At 31.8% G+C, this 19,304-nt stretch overlaps 1 protein-coding gene across 1 annotated transcript; it reads right to left on the bottom strand.

Moving 5' to 3' along the window:
* Positions 1-15,844: 15,844 nt before the first annotated feature.
* LOC132757888 (BTB/POZ domain-containing protein 6-B-like) lies at positions 15,845-17,771 on the bottom strand. The gene is made up of 3 exons (XM_060749383.1): positions 17,601-17,771; positions 17,068-17,286; positions 15,845-16,799 (listed from the first exon to the last, which is right to left on the bottom strand). Exons 1-3 carry the CDS (start codon positions 17,657-17,659, stop codon positions 16,145-16,147), a joined length of 933 nt encoding a protein of 310 aa, XP_060605366.1. The 5' UTR covers positions 17,660-17,771; the 3' UTR covers positions 15,845-16,144.
* Positions 17,772-19,304: the final 1,533 nt, after the last annotated feature.

Here is a 19,304-nt window from a genome sequence, read left to right as displayed (position 1 = left end):
TCAATACAGCTCCTTTTTAAATTTCTCTCCTTTATAAATTAAATAAATATAAACTAGAAACTTGTTGAAATTGTCACATTTGGAAGGACGCCAAACATCATCTTTTCTAGGAAACAATAGTAAAAACTAAAATTGCCAGAAGATATATCGGAAAATATCTGTTCCTGTAGACGATCGATACAAGTTGCGTCATCTTATATGTGTTCAGTTAACAGTTTGAGCTCTCATATACATTGAAGTTAATTTAACTTAAAGCATTAGCACTTTTTGTTTTATTGACGTCAACTTCGAATTAAAAAAAACAACAAAAAAACAAACAAAAAAAACACAAAATAACAAACACACCTGAATATTAGGCGGTGGTCGGTGTCCGAAACTAAGTACTATTTAAATAATGTAGGCTGCTTTCTACTTAATCCTGGATTGTAATTTATGCATTGACATTTTGTTTTGAAATAAGAAAAAGAAATACATATTGATTGCATCAAAATAAATATAAAGACATATAGTTAAACTGATGTTCTAAAAGATATCTTAATATCCAAGTAATAATTTGAGATATTTTTTATCCGCAATTTAACAACGCTGTTATTATGGTAGGATTTCAATTTTGTACAAACTTAATACATCTTCGATTAATAGAAGCAACTACAGAACTTTTTTTTAAATATGGATTGGTCTAAATGGGCACATTTTCCAGTATTTCAAATATTGACAAGTTAAATGTTGATGCTGCACATCAAAGACGTCACCAAATGATGTGAACAGTCACTGGTAATGTACAAAATCTGAATTGACAATTGTTCTTTATTACAGTTGAATATCCGAAGCACTCATCAATTTTTCATGGTATGTGCTCTTTTTAATAAGTTGCACATTTCTGTGAAAAAGTAGAACATAATGCATAAATTCACAATTTAATGCCATGTCTGAAATTCTGAAATGTTTGTCTGTTGCGACAAAATTTATTGAAAGGTCTGCTCGAAGCAAAATAAAACTGATAACAACGAAAAATGAAATGTTTGGTATAGTTAGACAGAGGTAAAGAAACATATCTCCGAACAACCCAGCTATGATCACGACCTAGATTCAAGACGCCAAATCATCGACTTAAGGTAACTGACCCGCTCAGGTATCTACTACACATCACTATCCCTTCGCTAATATAAATTAACAGTTTTTTTGCAGTTTTATTAACTACACACATTCTAATGCCAGCGATGCTTTTGAGCGAAAAAAAAAATCTTAGTTCTAAATTCAAATTTAATGTTGCGCAGTAAAAAGAAGTTAAAAAGAAAATTGAAACAAAAATTTCATTGTAAATGTCTTTCTCTTCATACGAGTATATGAAATTTAAAGATGATTCTGTATTAGGTAAGTTTGGTTATACTGATTATATAAAAGAATTTGCATTGGTGGACTTTATTATATTATATATTGTCCTTAAAATTATGCAGATCACTGAGCAACAAAATAAAATAAAAAAAGGATAAGGCACAATGGCAAAGCACTAAAGTGGATAACTCAAAATCGGAAATCATAGAAACCGACAAAGATATTTGAGAACACAATACATTTAAGGTCAATTGAAAGATAAGGGTGAATGGGGCCAGAGAGTCGGGAATGGGGCAACATTGAAAAACGTAGGGGAAAGGGGATGATACTACCGTCGACGACAAAACAAGAAGGGACACAAACAGTGTCATCGCTACAATAAGCATGTAGTATTAAACAAGACATACATCTGCATAACACAGTGGGGCACCGCATTGAAACGGTCAGCAGCATAAACACTACTGGGGAGTTTTAACCGGTATTTTTTAGTTTAGCATTTTGTTTTGAATGGAGGAGTAGATCAGGTGCATAAACATTCTGGAATTGAGAATATCATCCCTCGATAGACATTATACACAAATAAATAGGTGAACATTACAGGCTCGGTTTGATTGAGCCTGTTAATGAATTGGTATTTCAAATCGATATTCAGAACGAAAAAGAACCAACTAAAATTATTGTATATTGCATGGATAGATCAACGGCAAGAAAACATAGCAATTATGATATCAACAAAAAATGGTCTTGAATTTTAGCCCTCTTAATTTTCACACATATGAAATTGTATGTATATTTAGAGGCATGACACGACACGACACGACACGACACTACACTACACTACACATTGTACTGCACTGCACTGATTTAACAACATTTGCTTTCATTAACATTACAAAGAATATATATACAGATCGTGTCCTTATGATATATCACCCAGTTAAGGATTAAAAAGAATTGTACTTGAAACAAATTCTCTCAAATCAGACAACACATATCTTGCAGTATCTCTCTTGAGGATTCACAAATGTCAAATTCTAATCCACGTGTCAAACACTTCGATGTCTTATACAATTATCTTTTATATCCCACGAGAAATATATGCGCAAGATTTAATTACGCATAGCCTCTGGTGCGCTTGTCTTGCTTTGAGAAAAGAAAATGGCAAAAAAGTAAAGAATAGAAAAAACAAGAAATGCCAGTAAGGCATCAGAGTCTTTGAGAGAAACTTTATTTTAAGTTGTGTTAGAAATTAAGGATATTCACAAACAACATAAAGCTACATCGGTCTGTATATCTATCCTGAGCATACGGACACATAATTTTAAAACTCAAAACTCATCTTGCAATGAAGTTCTTTTTCGTTTTTGTTTTGTTTCCAATTCAAACCATTTACCAAAGTACTGCAGGTAAAATATGAGAACACTTTTACAATCTTCTTTGTCATGTAAAAGTTGTGGCGCTGTTATGTGTCGCAACACCTCTTAATGTCGCACTTGAAGCTAAATGTTGCACCATTGCAGCTAAATATCGCAACTGCCATTAAATGTTACATAATCTTCTTCCTTTAAATGTCCCCATGCCGCACGATTTTCCTTTGCCGTTTAATATCGCACGATGTATATTCATGATATAAATAAGCAAGTGGTATTGAATAACAATAAACATTGAGACTCAACAATTAAAAATTTTTTTTAAAGTGAATTGGTCTACAATGGGTACATTTTAATGAAATATTTCAAATATTGATAAAAACAATAAAAACGTATTATTTGGATATTCTTACTAAATATTTCTTTGAACAAAATGTTTATTTAGTTCTACATGATTTAATATGTCATTTTTATGATGAATTACTAATATTTTGTTGTAGAACATTTTATTATCAACATCCAAATATAATTATTTCATGATTAGTTATAATATATATACAAAGTCTTAAGATTTTACTTCTAAACCCCTAATTATAAAACTCCTTATCAAAAGTAAGTTTTATTCTCCTAATTATGATTAAAAACCTAATAAACTGTAACTGGGATGATTAAAGTTGTTGATATAAGGTTGTTTTTTTTAATCTCCTATGTCCTAATTTTGCTTTCATAACTCCTAATAAAAAGCTCTTTTAAGGCTTTTGAAACTTCTAATTATGTGTTTAACAGTTTTTATTTTAAAGAACACCAAGGACCTCACATTGGTAAGACTTTCATATTTGCAAGTCAAATCTTTAACCTGCTGAATTTGTAAATGCATTTTCCAAGCTTCCTTGCACATACATTAGATAATTATCTTATCTCACATTATTCTGAACAATACAGCATATATTTTGCACTGCAATACATCTTAAGAAATCATATTTGACTTTCATTGCAACTAACGAATAGACTTACACGTACTCTTCAGTAATGTTGATCTATATGTCCTAAACGACCAATAACGTTAAAAAAACTATTATTATGTAATATTTTAATTTAGTACGTACAAACAAACAAATGAAATATCCGCTTTGAGAAAAAAAAAAAAAAAAAAAAACAAAAAAAACAACAACAAAAAACAAAAAACAAGAACAACAACAACAACAATACAACAAACAGACAAACACCCAAACAACAAAAACATGAAGGGTACAAGTTTCAAACATTTCAGATCAATATTTCCACAAAATATCTGCAAATCACATTTTTTCCCTCAAAGCGCAACAATATATTATGTGAAAAAACAAATGCATGTATTATCATAAAAAATCCTTTTCTAGTAAATATTTCAATATTTTGAACAAAAGCTGCTTCATGATCGAAGTGTCATTACACCCGTCAGGAAATTCAGACTTTCGCCAAGTCCCAGAGGAGCACATGCTTGTGATGTAATTGATTTCGATATGCATGTCTTGTCTCCCAGATGTCAAAACGGCGCTACAGATATCAATTTTGAATTCCATTATCCCAGTAGAAATATTGAAAATGTGCCAGATAATCTAGAATAAAAGGAGATGGTGACTTAACAAACAGACAATCAAGCAACTTAAACAATATTCATTACACTATACAAAACTGAAAACGAATTTTTACAATGTCCGTCACTGTATAAAGATATAGTTATTTCCTGTGTCAGGTCAAGGGCTAATAAGCCTTTGTATCCTTTCTGTTGAAAATGTGTCATGGTTAAATCGTATACATATACATGCACAGTGCGTCAACTGGAGTGCAGGTATTATTTAACCGCACTCCAGAGCATGCCCATTGATTGGCTCATTTCCAGGGGTTTACTTATTGTGACGGCAGAGAAAGGGAAAGCGATAGAAATACATGTATCATATTAAGATGCTCGTTCATTGGTTACTATTTTCTGAGGGTTTCATATTGTCACACCAGGGAACGTGTTTTTATGTTTGACTATGATACAAAAGAGAAAGAACATCAAAACACTCGGCAATCTGATTAATATTCGGGGGCTACGACCCCTCGTACAAACCAGATAGCCTCGTGTTTCGATGCTCTTTCTTTTACTTACCTGACTGTTGTTGTTAATGTGTGGATTTGGGGAAAAAAACCAATTCTTCTTTTATGCCAACCTTTTTGAAACAATTTAAAGTTCTATTCTCAAAGGCGTTTATTTTGCAAACTACATCGCAGGGACCGTGATAACCGCTTTATGAACACATCTGCGGATGTTTCTAAATTCAAAACCTCACATTTTTGAGTTTAAATGTTGAATTCATTTTATGCCGGTGCTAGGGGGCGTGGACGGAAGCTTGCACTATTCAGGCTCAATCAAGCCGAGTTTCAACATATTCAATTTTGTCGTTTTGTGTGTTCTTTAGGGATTCCGTTTTTCTCTATTTCATTTTATTATTTTACAATGAATTAAAAAAACAATTGCGTAACTAAACGCACAAAGTATGATTTTTTCATGCATACACATAATATTTAAAGGTTTGTGGTAACTAGGTTGCTTCATTGTTGTTATACATGTAATATAAATATTAATAAGGGTGAAATATTGTATAAAAGTTAAACATGCAAAGGTCGGCAACAATTTCTACAAACTATAATTTGCAAATAGATTGACCTATTGCGCCAGACATATTTCTTCAATGCAGAATTACATGGTAAATATATGTTTCAATTTAGATCATTAATCATTGATGGTAGACTTTTATGCTCCAATCTGTCTGCACACGACAAAATAATATTTTGTGAATTAGACAATCCCATTATGGTCTAGACAAGTGTATAAAATACATAAATTCGTTGAATATTTGTCTAAAAGTAAGCTTCCCAGGATTCTTAAAATGCGTATTAAAGTTGGAAGTTAAGAAATCCGAACAAAAGTAATTGTTTATATTTTTTTAATGTATTTCTTTTAATGTTAGAGCAAAGAACGTTGTAAAAACTAGTTTCCGAGCTTTATCTTACCTGAGCTCTGTATTGCATCAAATCTAGATGATTTATTAAAAAAATGAAAATCTTTCAAAGCGCGGTCAGGGCTTGATTGAGTCTGTTTAACACTCAGAAGTGAAAGGCAAATCTACTGTCTATGTCCCTTAGAACAGGCATAAGCAGAATTAGGAAATGGTACTAAAATACTTTGTTTATTCATAAAATAAAAGTCAGGGAATAGATATTTCAAATATTTACAGGAGAGAGCAATAATAATACATACTAAAGACTCTTGTAGGAGGACTAAGATATAAACAAAAAGTTGGTTGTTTATCTAGCTAATATAATTGTCATGTAAATTAATTGCATATGCCCTTAACATTTTTATAAAAGCCAGAAACACACATATTTTATGATGTAAGCCAGTAATTTGTAATTAAGTTATTCAGTATACGTGTTATTTTCCAATTGTTTCAAATTCAATGATAACGATACGCAAGAAAAAATATTGGCGTAAATCCATTCTGTTAGATCTGATATAGAATGCAATATTTCAAATACATTTTTAGATTAGCTCTTAACTAGAACGACTTAGAGCATTTATGACGTAATGCCTGGATTTTTAAACAGGTTTTCTTTTCCTCACCTTACTGGAACTCATTTGTAAAATAAATATGGATCTGTACTCATAATTGCCTTAAAATCAATAATTTAATTGATCCTTTCAACCTGAAACAAATAAAACAAACAAAGTCACTGGTTTTGAAAAATGACTGCGAACCCTTGTTGACCTCGAACCATGCTAGAAACCTTGGTTTTTGTAATCAGATTATGCTGTCTGGCTAATTTAAAGAAAGCTCGATGGGACCAATTAAAGTATCCACTCTTTAATAAACACAAATTAAAAGCGACTTAAACAACATAGTTTCTCGTTATATACAGTTAAACAAACATATTGTACATACATCATTATATAAACAAGCAATTATCATAGTATTGCAAGCAATCCATAAGTCCCCTACCGGTTAGAACCCCAGCAACATTCTGATGGGCCATTGGCCATTCAATTTTTGCCAGTGAATGAATGACATGAATGAACTTAAATCTTTTGAGTTCTAAGTTTGTCTATATCACAGTAATGTGTTAAGTTTTTTTGCCTAGTAAGGAAATTATGTTTATACAACCTTGTCATATTATTACGATGTGGGATTTTAAAGTAAATCCTATAAGGAATGAAGAAGTTGGAGTAAAAAATACCAATTTCTCGAAAAAAAATCTAAGTTCAAGGGGGACATAATTCTGGAAATAGTCTTGCTAGAGTATTTAACCTTCTCAAAAATGTTGAGTGATAATAAAAAACATATATATGAAGTTTGAAGTAGATACATTAGGAAAGTTATTTAAAAATAATAAAGAAGTTATTTAAAAAAAAAAAAACATTTTTTTTCATAAAAATTCTAAGTTCAAGGGAAGTAATACTGATATTTTTTGTGCTAGAGTTGTAAACCTTGTCACATATGATGTTGTTGATGACCAGAAACTTATATTTAAAGTTTGAAGTAAACACCTTAAGAAATAAAGAACTTATGGTGAAAAAGGTGAAAAAATTTAAATCAGAAATCTTGAAATTCAGGCTATTTGTTGCCATAGCAATTTTCAACATAGGAAGAAAAGAAAAAGATGTGCATAATCTTCAGACTGCCATCTACCCATATTTCAAGTTTCATAAAAATATTTTCAGTACTTTTTGAGTTATCACTGGATCCAGTTTATGTGTTAAATTTGCCATATTTTCAGACTATTTGTTGCCATACCAACCTGAATTTTCTACATAGGAACAAAAGAAAAAGACGTGCATAATCTCCATACTGCCATCTATCCATATATCAAGTTTCATAAAAATATTTTCAGTACTTTTTGCGTTATCGCGGGATCTAGTTTTGTGGACGGACGGACTGACAGACAGACGGACGGACGGACAGACGGACGGAGGGTAAACCTAAAGTCCCCTCCGGTTAAACCGGTAGGGGACTAATTATTAAGTTCACATGTAACTACAAAATAACAAGTAAAAAATTGCTGGGAAATGCAGCAATGTGATTGTCACGGCGAAAAAAAAGAAAAAATACAAAAAAACAGTTATAAGTATAATGTTAAGGTATCTCCAAATAGCATTGAGTTTAATTGACAGGTTAACTTGTTAAGAAGGTTTTTAAGTATTGTAATGTAACTTGTTACAAGAGCCATGCATATGTAGTAGAGCAGAATAATTTATCATTCTTGTGTACTGCATACCTCTTGAGTGAGATCTATCCACATATGAAGTTTCATGTTGATATCTCAAAGGCTTTTGTAGTTATGCTCTGGACGAAATTAAGTATGAAAAGTAACAAAGGGCAATACCTGAAAAATAATGCCACGGTAGGTGTGTGCCGCACTCCTCCTCAATGAGATTTATCCACCTATGAAGTTTCACGTTAATACCTCTAACACTGTTTGAGATAAGCTCCGGACAAAAAGTTTGAAAAATAACAAAGGGCAATAACTCAAAAATTATAAAGGGTATCATTCTTTCGCAAAACATTCCTCCTCAATAAGATCAATCCACCAATGAAGTTTCATGTTGACATCTCAAAGACCTTTTGAGTTATGCTCCACTCAGGTGAAAAATTAAGTATGAAAAAGTACAAAGGGCAAATCCTCAAAAACTATGAAGGATAGAGTCATCACTCTTTTGCACTGCACACCTCCTGAGTGAGATCTATCTACCTATGAAGTTCATGTTGATATTTCAATGGCTTTTGTAGTTATAAAGTTGTAACCTCTAACAATTTTTGAAATAAGCTCCGGACAAAAAGTATGAAAAATAACAGAGGGCTATAACTCAAAAATTATAATGGGTAAAGTTATTATAACAGAGGGCTATAACTCAAAAATTATAATGGGTAAAGTTATCATTTTTGTGCACAACATTCCTCCTTAATAAGATTTATCCACCTATGAAGTTTTGATGTTGACATTTCACAAGCTTTTTTAGAAATATGCTCCACTCAGGTGAAAAATTTAGTATGAAAAATAACAAAGGGCAATAACTCAAAAATATGAAGGGTATATCACCTCCTGAGTAAGATCTATCCACCTATGATGGTTCATGTTATATCTCAAAGGCCTTTGTAGTTATACTCTGGGGACAAAAATTAAGTATGAAAAATAACAAAGGGCAATAACTTAAAAAAAAGCCCGGTAGGTTATCATTCTTGCGTGCTGCATTATCCTCCTCAATGAGATCTATCCACCTATGAAGTTTCAAGTTATTCCTCCTTACACTTTTGAGATAAGCTCCGGACAAAAAGTATGAAAAATAACAAATGTCAATAACTCAAAAATTATAAAGGGTAGAGTTAACATTCTTGTGCACAACATTCCTCCTTAATAAGATATATCCACCTATGAAGTTTCATATTGACATTTCAAAAGCTTTTTTAGAGATATGCTCCACTCAGGTGAAAAATTAGTATGATAAATAAAAAAGGGCAATAACTCAAAAATTATGAAGGGTAGAGTTATCACCCTTATGCACTGAACACCTCCCGAGTGAGATCTATCTATATATGAAGTTTCATGTTGATATCTCAAAGGCTTTTGTAGTTATACTCTGGACAAAAAATTTAGTATGAAAAAAAAAAACAAAGGGCAATAACTGAAAAAATAAAGCACGCTCGGTTATCACTCTTGTGTGCAGCACTTCTCCTCAATGAGGTCTATCCACCTATGAAGTTTCAGGGTGTTACCTCTAACACTTTTTGAGATATGCTCCACTCAGGTGAAAAATTTAGTATGAAAAATAACAAAGGGCAATAACTCAAAAAATGTATGAAGGGTAGAGTTATCACCTCCTGAGTAAGATCTACCTCTTACACTTTTTGAGATATGCTCCGGACAAAAAGTGTGAAAAATAACAAATGTCAATCACTAAAAAATTATAATCAGTACAGTTATCATTCTTTCGCACAACATTCCTCCTCAATAAGATCAATCCACCGATGAAGTTCATGTTGACATCTCAAAGATTTTTTTTAGTTATGCCCCACTCAGGTGGAAAATAAAGTATGCAAAATTACAAAGGGCAATTACTCAAAAACTATGAAGGGGTAGAGTTATCACTTTTTTGCACTGCACACCTCCTGAGTGAGACTTATCTATCTTAAAGGCTTTTTGAGTTAAGCTCTAGACAAAAATTAAGTTTGAAAAATAACAAAGGGCAATAACTGAAAAAATATGTATACTATAGGGTAGAATCATCATTGTTGTGCACTGCACTTCTCCTAAATATGATTTAATATCCACCTATGAAGCTTCAAGTTGATACCTCAAATACTTTTTAAAATATGGTCCGGACTAAAATGAGGACAGAAGGACAGACTGAAGGAAGGACAGGCAGACGGACGGAGACTAATTTTATATCCCCAACCGCCTTTTCGGCGGGGGATAATTAAACATTTTCCAGCTTATAGCTAAAGAAAACACGGAATTTGCTCACAATAATGAGACATGAATTCTGAATGAAGTTCAGAAGACTTTGTGTAAAAGACTGACTTATGGACCAAATTAAGTTATTGTACAACCGGGTATGGTAAATGCTTATTGTGAAACGCATATGGAAAACGAAGTCTCATTTTAGGGAAAAAATGTTTTATTGCACAAGAAAATGAAATTATTAAAAAAAGACAACAAGAAAAGCATTGATGCAAAGCATCAAAGGGCGACGCCAAAAGAATTTGACCTAAATACTTAACAAAAGATGTGTACTTTATAGCTGTACCATTTCATGTGACCTGGAGGCTAGGCCCAGTTTAAGTTGAAACTTAACCCAAAAAGAAAAGACACTGTCTTGCCAAGATTCAAAGACAATTAATTTATAGTCAATTAACCAATCTTAAGATTTATTTTACCAGATACAAGGATACCTTATAATCACATGCACGAGTATCGAACCTGGGAAGAAAATCTTATCATATTTTTTCTTCCCAGGTCTGATACTTGTACCTGTGCATATAATAAAGCTTAGTATTGCTTAGGGTTGCAGACATGTCATTGACATATTTTAGACATAAAAGAGGACCTAAAAATGAACATCAGGGGGACACCATAGGTACTCAGAGCAGAAGTAGAAGGAGTACCAGCCACATCAACCAGCTGCTATCAAAGATAAACTTGAACCATGTAAGAATGTCATTACATATGGCAGATGCTTGAAGTTCCATTAAGAAGAAGAAAAAAGAACTTCTTCATGTGCAGTATAGTGTGATCAACTGTATCAAATGCTTTTGTAGATCTAACAGTATCATGCAATACTGCCTTTGTCCATTTCAAATTAAATGCACTTTTATTAAATGAATAAAACATGTGCCAGTCGCAAACCCACTTCTAAACCCTGACTGAAACTGCCTGACCATGACTCGAACACATGACTTTCAGAAGACCAACTGAGCTATCTGGCCGGCTACACATTTTCTCTTAGATAATGAAACAGTTCTAAACCACAACATATTTCTCCACTATATTGATTAATTTCCTTTAATTTCTGATGTTAACAGAGCATAGTGAATTAAACTCATGGTTATATGCAGTCACAGGATGATAAAAACTTTCAGCTTCACCATTATAAACTCAAACCTGTGACCCACAGAATAATGTTCTGAGCTATCTGGCCACTTACACATTTTCTCCCCTAAATAGTGAACAGTTCTTAACCATGACAGATATTTAGATTTTCAAATTAACAGATAAATAATTCTTAATTAATAAATAAAAAAAAACCTTACATACTCATATAGTCTTAATTAAGATAACAATTTATATACCATTGTATAATTATTTTTACTATAAAGGGCTTAGAGAGTTATTGGTTTGTGCCATTATTTATAACAGGTTAATTTTAAAGTGAACATAACTGTGCTAATTCATGTACAATATCTATTTTTGTACAGATAAAAAAAACTAACCTTTTTTCTATGATAAGAATTTTATGAAGACTGATTTGTATTTTGCATCATTGAGGGCACCGGGCAAAACATGAAAATTATGCAACCAACGAACCACTTCGTGGTAGATTGTATTTTCATGTTTTCATCTGGCGCCTGGTTACTTTTTGTACTTCATGTTGGTTTTCATGTGGCACATTAAATCATCCACTATAAAATTTAGTGTACAAATTTATTCAAGGGCAAGTAACAATCTACTCTATGAAAAGTATGTTGTCGGGTTGACTCAGGAGACCTGGAGATTGAGACTGGTGTCCCTCCATTAGATAAGGCAGAAGCTGTCCATTTTCAAACTATGCACATGTTAGAAAAAAAATAGAATGTAACTATTCAGAATATGATTTGTTTTGAGACTTTATCAATTATATTGCTGGATCCATTTGAGATTCAGGACATTTTCAATCAATGCATGTATTACCATTTTTAACTTTAAATGAAAGTCTCAATCTTTAATAATAATGACATAACTGTAACTCTTTTAAATTCAGAAATATTATAAATCTCATCACATCAATATACTAAGATATACATGTATGCACATAACATTAATAATTCCCAGTTTCTATTAAATAAATATGAAATCCTAACATTAACATTCAGGTACTAATGGATGGAATTCAAAATCTAGTAGAAAGAAAACTATAATATATAAACTCTGTTATAGATACTATTATTAGCCAGCTAACACTGGGTATTAACATCTTTAACCTGTAGACTGATTATGTATTATCATTTATAAATTTAAATGCAAGTCTCATCCATCATAACTGTAAAGTCTTTAAATACAGAAATACACATTATATCCATATACTATGATACACTTGTATGAACATTACATAAATAATTCTCAGGTTCCATTAAAAATAAATATAACATCCTATTAACATTGGTGTTTGGGTGGAATTCATAATCTTGTAGAAAGAAAACTGTAATGTACATGATATTGTATAGTATAAAAATTAAAAAAAAAATCTCAATAAAAATTATATAATAAAGATTAAGTTGTGTGAGTTTCTAAACATTAAATGCATATCTCTTACAGTAACAAATACTGTCCCTCATTAGACTTTACTATAAAACTAACTGTATATATATCAAGTGTTTAAAATGAGCACCCATATGTATAGCTTAAATAGTCTACCTTTTCATTTTAACAAAGGTTATTTTATGAGCAATTTACATACAAACACATACAAAATAATAATTTCACATATTGATTAGAATATTCCTCTAGCAGAATACCTATAGTATATGTGCTAACTGAACAAACTAGAAAAATATCTGGTCTAAGGTATATAAAGCCAGTAAAAAAAAATATATCAATATTCACTCATCATGGCCTCTATGCTTTTGATTAATACCTACAACTGGTAAATTTATGAAAACAAAAATAGTAAGTAATACCTAACTTCAACCTAAGATAGACAGAAAAGAACAGATAATTTAGTAAACATGAGTTACTTCCCCTTAAAATAGAGAAAACCTGAAACCCAAAAGAACACCCCAAACATCAAAATTAAGAAATGTTGCAGGCTCAGTTTTATTAAGCCATACAAATTCATGGTAAAGTATTCATAAAAAAATAGATGGCCATGTTACAGCAGTTTTACAGAAAATCGGATAGCTTTCAACATCCGGATACTGGTACACCTTGTAAAAAAAAACCATTCTGTGCAAACAGATAAACGTAATTTATAAAAAATTAATAGGATAATCGTTTATAATAGTTCATTACCTATCCTTATACTAATTGGCAGGTGAACTTTCTTCTTGTAGGAAAATTTTGAAAATATATAAATGAATGAACGAATGGATACATGTACGGCATCAATGTAGACCACAACGATATTCGAAATCCGGGTTTTAGTATTCAAACTTCTCAAGTGTGTCGAAAGGATTTGCGAAATTGTGTAAATATATCACGCTGATATTTCGCGTGTTGATAAAAATACTGTAATGTATATGATTTGAAAGGAAAATGTTTTTATGTAACTTTGCACGGAAATAGGCTGTACAATGATTGCGTAAAAAGCCAATAAAATGTCGGCTGTAGAAATCGAAAGGAATTTTGTCACGTGACTTTTGCCCATGCTACCGAAAACTACCCATCACAATATCACGGCGTTGAGACGCCGTGAATTCAACAAGTCAAAATAAGATCCCTTTGGTTTCTATAAAGTGTAAAATTGTAAAATTCGCAATGAATAAATCCGAAATTGGGTCAGGACTCAGGATATCTATAAATTGTATAATAGTTTGGGGATCTTTCTGTTGAAAATGTGTCAGAGTTAAATCGTATACATATACATGCACAGTGCGTTTACTGGAGTGCAGGTATTAAGTATCAGCACTCCAGAGTATGCCCATTGTTTGGCTAATTTTTGCAGGGGTTTAGCGATTGAAATATCATATTCAGATGCTCGTTCATTGGTCACTTATTTCTGGGGTTCCATATTGTGACAACAGGGAACGTGTTTTTATGTTTGACTATATGATACAAAACAAATAAAAAAACACTCGGCAATCTGATTAATACTCGGGGGCTACGCCTCCTCGTACAAATCAGATAGCCTCGTGTTCGATGCTCTTTCTGTTACATATTTCAGTAGAAGCACACAAAAGTGCACATGACGTCTTATTATTAAACATACCATTAAAGATATAAATAGAACACAAAAAGGGAGTGCCGCTTTGTGAAAGATGACAAAGAAATGATAACTAAATTTTACAGAGACAATAAGTAGACGAATAAATTTTGCATAGTCTATTATGTTGAAACACCAAATTTATTATATCATATAATCTGAGAATCATCTACAGATATAATGACTGTTATTATGCCCCCGCCCCATTCAAATAAGGGAGAGCACATTGCTTTGCTGAGATCTGTCTGCAACAGTCTTTGATTTAAACATATTTTATTCCAAATATAATATGCACATGAATAACACAATACAAATGCAGAACATAAATGCATAGCTATCGGAAGGAAAGATTATTAATATATGCTTCATTTGAATCAGCATTGTTGCACAAAAATATAAAAATTGCAACGAAGTGAATTTAATGAATTACAATATAAAGACATTTTAAACGTCCGAAATACAATAAACACCATACTAAACACTAACTGGGCATCCGTTGAGGCGATAACAATGTTATGACAATAAGCGTTCACCAATATAATATCATATAGATCGAAATGACACAAAAAGGTTTCAGACTATAAATACATACATGTGTTTTCAATTTAAAAGAATAATAATAAAATCCAATTTAATTTTAAGAAAGCGAAAAAATTAAAAGATTTTAATGTTTGTGCAAAGTAAGCATTTAAATATTACGCTATAATACAACATGTGATTTATAAAACTGTAAAATAAATAAGCGAATAAGTCTGACATTCTTACTATAAAAACGTTTATATCAATATTCGACACTTGCACATGTTTCTCATAGCCAAACTTTATAAATGATAATAACAAAATGTAAAAATAAAAGTAAATATTGTTTAAATTGTTTAAGCACTTTAAAGGGGAGCAATGTATCATTTAATAACAAAGAAAATCAAAGATTTATTAACATTCTATTGAAGCTGATTTCTTTTTAACAGATGGTTTATTTTTACATCGTCTTTATAATAGTAACGCCAGCTTATGATATTAGTGTCCCAATTTTATCTCTTACTGCCTCATATGTTTAACAGCCAACAAATTTAAATAATCACAGTTTCCAAAAGGATTTCGGAAACAATAAGCGCCCATGGTTTACAGATGTCAAATTTACTTAGTAGACTTTTGGAACAATGCACACCGTCAAATGTGAAACACATATTAAGTTAACCTATGAACTTATTTACAAAAGAACTAAATAATCAATGAAATATTAAACACATTGTTAACTAAAACCATTTTTACATGAACATCCATGGGGATAAGGGGAAGGGTCTGACATCGTCAACGTAAACATGAATTATTTAAATTTCAATTTATACTAATTTCCCTTTCTTGTAAGTAAAAGTGTGTTATTGAAAAAGAGACAATGTTCACAACAAAACCGGTCGGAAGAACACAGAAAATTAATAATAATAATAATAATAATAAAAAAAAAACAAAAAAAAAACAAACAAACAAACAAACTTTTTTTCTATTTAACTGTTAGGTGTTTTATCTGACACTGTTCACTTCTACGTGTACTATATTAATATTTACTGGTTTGCATTATACTATCGATTGCCTTCATATCAGTATATTTAATCAGTATTTTAGAGAAATTTAACCTCAGAGAAGTGAAAAAGTCTCCGACCTTTATTTTAACTTTAAAAGTAATTATTTACCAAGACATCCTATTTGCTTTGCATTATTTATCAATGGGTAACTAGGCCTTATGCATTTATTCGTTTTCAATTTCCTCGTCTTCAATCTCAGAACTATCATGCCGTCTACGATCAGTTGTAATTGGTACGCCCGTACGTTTACGTTTACAGAATTTCTTTATTTCAGGAGGAGGTTCCGTGTCTGGTTTTGCAATATACTCAAGAAGCATTAACCTCTCATCTTTGGTCAGGATTCCAGAGGGAGTAACAACACCTATTATCTCTGGTATTGGTATTGTCGCAAATCGTATTTCGAACATTGCTTCTTTAAGTTGGTCTCGCATATTTCTCCCAGTTTTAGACCTCTTCTTGGTCTCACACTGATGTTCCGCCCATTTCATTGCTGCTTTAAATACTTCCACTTCATCGGCGGCTAATTCGTCCTGCATGAGAATATTTAGTAATGAAGCTAAAGATAATTCTAGAAATCCCGGCGTAAACAGAACATTTGCTGCGTTTTCCAAGATAAATGAAAGACATTTTTCTTCAAGAGGTTTTATTCCATAAGAGATGGCATGGCTATTATGTTGCCAGACGTTAATAACGTCTATTGTGTTTTCAAGAAAGTTGTTACATTTTTGTACAAGTCCACACAAGGCAAACAGCTTTGCTGCATGCCAGCAGGGTAAAACGTTAGAACTGTTAATTTCTGGATCATCTGAGTAGATAAATCTGAAATAATTTAAAAGTTATTAAAACTTATTAAAAGAAATATTGAAATAAATAAATTACCAATTGCATACTAGAATTTATCAATTTGAATAAGAATATTTCTGTCTTGCTTATCATTACATTTAACTGTGATGAAATCTAATTGTTTCTGTATATACATACATACGTGGAATTGGGGACATATATTTACTTTTAAAAATGGCGTCCTTAATGAATTATCAGTTAAAACTAAGAACCTAATGGACCTTATGTTTGATCCTATATTTACCGCAAAAGAACTTTCATTATTTCAGGTTCTACAGATATAATGTCTATTGTGTTTTGTCCCGTTGAAAGTAAATCTCTAAATTTTTTACTGCGCATTCTCAGTACAAATTTATGAGCTGGGAGTCTCACACTTCTATCCTTTGAGAAGACAATGTTGATGTCAGAAAGATGCTCAGAGAGATAAAGACGAGATAAGCATTGTGCAGCATTTCCATGTGTTCTGTAAGAAAGGCAAACGTTATACAAAAGTATCTTACTATTTGTTTGTTAATTTGTTGGTTTTCTCGACGACTGTAACATATGTTTGGTCATATTGCGGCGGCCGGACCAACCACATCAACCACAACAACAGCAACAATAAAAACAATAAACGATCTGGTGCACGAATTGCCTTTTTTTTGCATCAATGTCAATATGCTAGTGCGAGTATACCTTGTTTTGCTTTTACTTAACTGAATACATTAATGATGTAATATTTATCTTGTATATAAATTGTTTGTTTATAAACCCGGTTATATTCGTATTGTTGTTTACCTTTCATCCGTACAGTCACAGGATGTAGATGGTAATTCACTTCCGTTGCTATTCCCCATCCTTATTGTATCGTTTGACCTAAATTAAAACATTAATAGCATTTTCTGGCAAGATCAATGGATAGAAATTATTTCAAAACCTGAAATTTGACAATTTTCATTTGTAAAGAGTCCATTAAAAAAGTGAACGTCAAACTTTCCTTCTTTAGAATGAATATTTTTGTATGATATAGGGAATTCGACCTTAATCGTGGTGATGATAAAGCAACATAGCTATGCATGTATTTACATTTTCAAATGACAATAAAACAAGAGGGCCATAGTGGCCCTGTATCGCTCACATGTATATAGGCCACCGGGGTGTGGCCAATTTTAACACCAGGGCTTTTATTTGAACAAATTTGGTAGACACAAAAGCTCACGATGTCACTATGTAAAAAACAATTGTTTCGTTTTAACTGACTTTGTTTCTGCTGGAAAGATGTTATTAATACACTGGACATTTTGTTAACATAATAGTATCTCGTGGACACGACTTAGTTATCTCGTGGCCACGACCTAGTAACTCGTGGTCACGACATAATATCTCGTGCGCACGAGACACATACATGTCACCTTTGTGCCACCGTAATAATCACTAGTTTCTTTTATACTTACAAACGAACTATTGAGAACTATTGATGACAAAAAATGCATACTTTCATTTTCTGTTTTTTCATTGTAAATGTTTTTTTTTCTCTGCAGTGAAACATATTATCGGTAATTTAGCTGCTATTTTGCCGGACTACTTTTTGCTAAATTCGGCCAATATACAACATTAAAGACTCTCAAGGTAAAAAAAGGAGAAAAAGCATGTAATAAACATAAAATTCAAGGTTTTCTGAATAAACAGGATTTATTTTCATTTCGTATTATGGAGATTATCATATCTATCGCCACTTGTGATAGTTTAAGCAGATTCTTTTTTCGTCTGAGTAAAATATGGAATATATATTTTTAAGACATATGATAAAAGTCAATATACTTTTCACAAGTAGATTACAAAACAAAAAGTATTTAATACAAAATATACAAGAAAATAAAAACTCTAGACAAAAGACAAACTTGATGAATGCTTTTTAAAGATTATTACTTAATATAACAGATATTAACATTATAATAAGACACACGAAAATTACAAGTGTAAATAAGGTAACAGACACAAATATTATCAAAATACTTTTCAATGCAATTGCCTTACTAAAACAACATATTTTCAGCTTAATAGTCGATTTTTGAACAAGACAGTCATATCTATCTTACTTTCCAGCAAATAACAATCGCATAGAATTGGTAGATTTTTTTCTAAATACTTGGGCGTCCATTAATATAAAAATGGTAATTAAAAAACGGACACAAAAGTGATTGCTCAGCACGGTTCATACTCATTGCATTACCGTTCATAGTTTTTGATAAACTTGGTTTACCAATATCCTTTGATTCATTGGTTGCTCCCACGTTAAATGAATTACTCCGCTGAAATCTGGGGGTTGGGGGAGGGGTATTTATCAATAATTTATTGGTAGGAATGCACACCTGCTTGCTTCAAAATAAGTAAAGATATTAGAATAAAATATGTACACTATTATGAAAATAAAAAAGTAATAAAATGTACCATGTATAAAATCTAAAGTATGGAAATTAAGAAAAATGATCAGTTGATCTG

The sequence above is a fragment of the Ruditapes philippinarum genome, unplaced genomic scaffold, assembly GCF_026571515.1.
Source record: "Ruditapes philippinarum isolate M1 unplaced genomic scaffold, ASM2657151v2 ctg3085_1_1_1_1, whole genome shotgun sequence".
NCBI lineage: Eukaryota > Metazoa > Mollusca > Bivalvia > Venerida > Veneridae > Ruditapes > Ruditapes philippinarum.
The sequence above is the reverse complement of the archived record's forward strand: the minus strand, read 5'-3'. Positions and strand labels throughout refer to the sequence as shown.